The sequence below is a fragment of the Xiphias gladius genome, chromosome 1, assembly GCF_016859285.1.
Source record: "Xiphias gladius isolate SHS-SW01 ecotype Sanya breed wild chromosome 1, ASM1685928v1, whole genome shotgun sequence".
NCBI classification, from domain to species: domain Eukaryota; kingdom Metazoa; phylum Chordata; class Actinopteri; order Istiophoriformes; family Xiphiidae; genus Xiphias; species Xiphias gladius.
This window is the reverse complement of record NC_053400.1, coordinates 30049249-30055248: the sequence shown is the minus strand read 5'-3', so window position 1 is coordinate 30055248 and position 6000 is coordinate 30049249. Positions and strand designations below refer to the sequence as shown.

Here is a 6000-nt window from a genome sequence, read left to right as displayed (position 1 = left end):
TGATGTAGTACAAGGTGCTTTTCAAACAAGGCACCGAGTGCTTTTTGCATTTGAGACAAACACTGAACAAAAACAGAACTGATAGTAGAGAGAGGACAGTGTGGTTTAAAATTGCCTTTACTGATGTGTTTTTTTTATTCATTGGATACTTTCCATCTGACTGTGTTAATGTGTTGCTGCAGATTGCGGCGAGAGACCCCGCGTTCCTCCTCCGCAGGCTGACACCGAAAATCCGTATCAACCTCATTTGGAGGACGAATACTACTAAGAGAAACATCTCAGGTCCTAATGCAGAGAAAATTAAGCGGATCTGTCCTGCGTGGAGGATCACCTCCAGCAAAAACATCATGTTGAAATAAAAAGAGGAAAAAAAACGTACCTTTACTTCTTGTTTGTGCGTGATTCCTTGTTTTTTGGACCTTTCTGAGGACAATGCTACGGAAAAAAAAAAAAAAAACTCCACATTTTATTGCTTTATTTAACAAAAATAATATAATTTATAACTACTGTTCATAATACAACATCCCGAACCTGGCCATGCGTACATTTCTTTTTTTTCATTAAAAGTGTAAAGGAATAAAAAACGATTACTAAGCCATTTTCCCACATTTTTGCAGATTTATCAATATTTTATTCAGGTCCTGTTCAGTTACCTTCCCTCTCATCTTCAGAGAGGCTGAGGGTAAAAATAATGTTACATAACTTGCAAACACACAATTTATGTACCTTATGTTTGGTGACTGAATCACCAGAATATATGTATGTATATACATATATATATATATATATATTTACCTCACTTGGCTCTCAGGGGCTTCTGTATCCTTAAGACAGTGAAGAAGTCAACAACTTTATGCATGAGCTGCTTTCATGTGTGGTTTTTGCACGCCGACGCGGGAATTGCTGATTCTGGAGCGATTAAAAGGCAAGTCATTACGAGTGCAGTGATACAAGTGTGTCCGTGTGCGCGCTCATACTTTGACACCAATAAAATAATGACAGGACACTGTGGGATCTGCATTAAAATTTTTAAATAAAGAATAATTCACACCTAAAAAAAATTCCAAAATAAAAGAGAAATTTCACATACTACATGTTGAATCAATACAATGTAATATTTATAATTACAGATATTAAATTATTTATTTATATATGGCATGTCTGTACACCCTTTGTATAGCCCCCACTACAGTACATTTTCTCCTGTCCACGTGACTGGCTCTTGAGAAGGGAACTCATATAAAAGTCAGTGTTGATATCTTGATGAAAATGCAATGGCTTTGATTAGCAACAGTAGAAAACTCTTGTTTTGTTCAAGGTTTGTTTTTGTTTTTTGTTTTTTCTTCTTTTAAAGGGACAGAGGGCCAGTGAGGACTGGTGGGATGGCTAGAATTGACAATTTCCACATCCTTCATCAATGAATCTTTCTTTTACAGACATTTCATCTTCTGTCAAATACAGATCACATAAAATAATCAGTGTTGGTGATAAATGATGCAGGAAGCACAGTTTCTGTTTGTTTTCCACTGCAGACCAACTGTGCTGTACCCTGCGCTGGACCGGGGATGATTCAAAATGATACGGCAGCCCTTTGGTCTTCTCTTATGATCGCGTGGGCCCTCGTTCAGAACACGTCTTAATGACAATAGTTTTAATCTGAAGACTGACAGTTTCGGGGGGGGGGGATTTGGTGCAACGCCTTTGATGACTGGGGGGGTCAGGTCACCTCACCTCTGTATGTGCCATACAGAGTGTAGTCTGCGCAAAATTCATTAGAAGAGGTAAAGCTGTTTGTCTGAAGCAAATCAGGGAGTCGTTACGCTGATGAGCTTCCCATTTTTTTGAAATTGTTTGGACAAGTCCAAGTCAAATCTCGAGTCTAGTGCTACAACAAAATGATTATTATAATTTTTTTAAATTGCTTAAATGATTATCAAAGGCGTCGCTGACTATATTTCTGTCGATCGACGTATCGGTCAAACTACTAATCGTTTCAGCTCTGCTGGGGTCTGTAGTCAAGTCACAAGTCTTTATGAGCAAACTTAGTCAAGACGCAGTGCGGACCAATATACGTCATGGCTTTTGTTGATGTTTGACATTTTCCTGTCAAAGCTTTGCTAATATCATTTTACACAGCTGACGCCAAGTCGTTGAAATGGCCGGGGCTGAATAAATATCCATGGCGTGTGGCTCTGCGAAGCCCGTTTGTCGCTATCTTTTTTTTACTTTTATTAATCCTTCCAAGATTTTAGCAATATCATTGGTGTTTTAGGAGAACTAGATAAATGGATGTAATAACCAAATGGAATCAGATATGTATTTTTTGGGCCCATACCACGTGCATTTTTACCTCCTAAATAACTCATTTCCCATTGACTAGGGAGGTTTCTTGGCTTGGGAATCTTTCTTGTCTGTTTAACTTCTTACTCCTGGGTAACAGACATACGGGTTCTGTAATAGCGCAGTTTAACTGTACCCTGAATGTTCTGAAACAAATATGGCAGGAAAAAGTGGAATTCAACAGCACAGGTAGAGTACAGCACATTTAGTCCAGTGGAAAAAAAGTGCAACTCACATCAAACATACTCCCACATCTAAAATCTGCATGGAAAACTCTTTAGCTCAACACACACTCAATGGCAGTCCCTTAAAATGATGGGATAATGTTCACTGAGGAAGGTCAAAATGATCTGATGAGAAAGAGGCACTGCTAGTGAAGATCTGAAGACACCGGAGTTTTGCTTTCGCTCCTCTGTCAGCTACTCTTCTGAGGATCAGCCTTATTATCGTATCACTGCCACACTGAGAGCATTTATTATATCTGATGTGGAAACTGAGGAGCAAATTTCTACAAAAAAACCACACAAAGGATATTCGGTATGTCAGTCTACATCTTCTACCACCACGGAGCCTAATCCAGATGTTTTTTTTCTCCTCCTATTAAACACCTTTGACGCTGATTTCATACCGTGTTAGAACACACAGTAAAGAAACGCAGTGGATCTGGCATAAGACTAGGAATTAGGGCTAAGGCTTTACCGGGCAAATGGTGAGGGGGGGGGGTCTGTTTAGCTTAGCACTACAGTACCATTAGAAGCTGCTAAAAAGTTTGACAGGAAAAATCCACACTCATACACCCTCACAAAGTTTTTTTTTTTTTTTTTTTTTGTGGCATGGACCAATGATGCTCAGTGCCTTTCGTTCTAAGTGATTCACTGTTGAAGCGTTTCAGTCTGCCTCACCTTGTCTATTCCGACTCCAATTCGGGATTTACCTACATTTCCCAGAATTCCCTCCAATCCGCAGAGAAGATCCGCTAGAACTGTGGCCTGGCATTCTAGTCTACTACTGCCTGCTTCTTTGGATGTACAAATCGATCTCCGTACTGTATTTTCTCTTTTCGCTGCCTGGCCATGGAGCACTGGTGGAAAGGGGGTGGGGCTCTATGATTCTGAGGACCTCTACACACGATTGGCAGCAGAAGAGCTTTTTATCCGTGTTAACTCTTGTTTACCAATGGAGAAAGAGAGGATGCTGGGCTTCCCAGCTGTGCTGGGCATTGTGCATCATTGGGTCTGATGTGGAAAATAACAATTACTTTCATTATCAATCAATCACTTGTTCCATAAAATGTCAGAAAAGGACAGTCACAATTTTTTCAAAGCACAAGTTGAGTCCAAACCCAAAGATACTTGGTTTAATACCATAGAAGACCAAGAAAACGATGGTGACCGAGACCTTAGCCGCACCCGTGCCTCTGCGCTGCACTCTGAGCCCCGCCTTGCAGTGTTGCCAGCTCGTACCGCAGATCATGTGTAGAGAGCCCTATTTTACCTGCTATTTTACGCTGATTGTCCGGATGGCTACAACATTTTCTGCTGTCCATCAGCGGACGAAAATGGATTTGCGAACGAGGTTTGGCACAGAATGCCAAAGGTCTGAAAGGACCCAAAAACCTCTAGCTGGTTTTACAACAGTGTTATAGGGTCGATTTTGAACAATGTGAATCATCTTTGTATTAGTTGTGCTAAAAGGATAAAATTCACTGTTCCTACATGGATTTTTATTTCACTTAGTGTACATTTTCAGTATGAGGATGTCATTTAGTAAATATACATGTCCCTCATGCTCAGACCATAAATATTTGAAGTCAAAGCAAATTCGTCATGTGTTTATTTTTCCAAAAGTCAGCCACTGTTTGTCTTTTGTCGAGCACAAGTACAAGGTAGTGCAGCCCAGTATTGCTCCTGGGCTTTCAGTGTTGCACCTGCTGAGACGATGCTACAGGCTCACTAGTGCTGCCAAGGCTGTGGTGATACAATGTTTGTGCTTTCCGTTGACAGCCTGTGATCACTTCCTCATCACTGACTACATTTTGCATATGTTCTTTTCTCAATACACATCACCTTTGGCACATTTTCATCTCCTCTTGTCGCACAAAGGTTTCACCGCTGTTCCAATACTCGATCCCTCTTTTCCTGCTTGTTTGTCAGATGTGTTAATTTTTATTTAATTTAATTTAGATATGTCTGTCCTTCATGCAACGTTATGTTATGATACAGTGTACTGTACAGTGCTGTGACTGAAGGCAGGGCAGTGCTATTCCAGGTAGATGTCCTCTGTCGGGCACGAGAACTCCACAAACTCTTTATAGTACAACTGGAAGGCTTTCCTGAAAAAAACAAACACGTTACAGTCATTACTACACTTTACTCAAAAGTACACGCCCAATTTATCATGGTCTGTCAAGGTCTATCGAGCGCAACGCGACAATTGTTAGACTGTGTTATCATAAAAATCTATACAGCATGCATTCGAAAATATTCTGCAAAAATGTGAATGACCCATATATATAGTTATGGAGCTAAAACATTGGTTTTTTTTTTTTTTTTCATTTAATTTGGTCCATTGAAAGCCCCACTTAAGTTAAGTTTGTGTTTTTTTAAATCTGCATTTGGATCTAGATTTGCATGAAAATGCCTCATAAGACACATTTCCCACATGTTTTTAAAATAGCGGGACTCTAGAAAATGACTGGCAAAACCTTTAAACTAAACTTGTAATGTTTACTAATCATTTACAGCAACTTTTAACACATGGCGCTCGGTAAGATCAAATCAGTGATATGTACCAGATCAGCTCTGTCCAATCAGATTAAAGCGATGTCCTGACTGGCGCATTGCCTAAACAAGACATTTGTCTGTTTGTGTCAGCAGAGTAAAACAAATGCCCAACCCTCTGTGCAAAGAATGACTATTTAAGAGCTAATACAAACACACGCACGCACACACAGTCCAACTCACCCTACTGACTCCGCAAGAGGTTTAGTGGAGTTTTCAGACACAAACACATGGCAGGCAAATCTCTGGTCTGCTGGGTGTTTCGTAATGAAACCAAAATACCTGCAGAGAAGGCAGAAAAAAAAGAGATAAGGTTCTCTAGAGGAAGTTCAGTATGGTCTGCACCTTTATTTATTGAATGCTTCATTTACTCTGTCATGTATTATTAATACATGTCACTGTTTCATGTTTCATCAGTAAGGTAAGAGGTCCGCTCTGTGGCTTAGGTCTGGTACATTTGTTTATTTCAACTGACACCTTGTGGTATATTATTGTTTGGTCTCTGCAGATGAACACTTGAAAAGGGTAACGTACGTGTCTCATGTGCCCTTCTCCTCCCCTTCCTCTATCTGCCTGTTAACGTTTTCAAAATCCCCTTCACTAAGGGAAACAACATCAACCTCTGAGCTAGTAACCTACATGCTGGAGATGGCAGTTTTTGTCGAAGACGTGGATCAAGCAATCACACAGTCGACATAGGTCTTTTAGTGGATTTTTTTGTGGTGTTTTCTTTGCGGGGAACTGGCTATTCTGATGACGGTGATCGCCTCCCTATATGCAAACGTTCCACCAAAACCGACAGTATTTTGCAGGGGGGGCACTGTCACTGCGTCTTGGGCTTAGCGCTGCATAAGACGATTGGGATTGGTTTAAAGAAATA

At 40.3% G+C, this 6000-nt stretch overlaps 1 protein-coding gene across 2 annotated transcripts in view; it reads right to left on the bottom strand.

Annotated features, from left to right (window-relative positions):
* Positions 1 to 1100: 1100 nt before the first annotated feature.
* mapk8ip1b (mitogen-activated protein kinase 8 interacting protein 1b) overlaps positions 1101 to 6000 on the bottom strand; it is a 57464-nt gene continuing 52564 nt past the window's right edge. For both annotated transcript variants that reach the window (XM_040138018.1, XM_040138026.1), the window contains exons 12-13: positions 5304 to 5402; positions 1101 to 4672 (exon numbers count right to left, since the gene is read on the bottom strand). In XM_040138018.1, the coding sequence (XP_039993952.1) occupies positions 4600 to 4672; positions 5304 to 5402 (172 nt within the window). In that variant the 3' untranslated portion in view covers positions 1101 to 4599. The remainder of the gene's footprint in view (positions 4673 to 5303; positions 5403 to 6000) is intronic.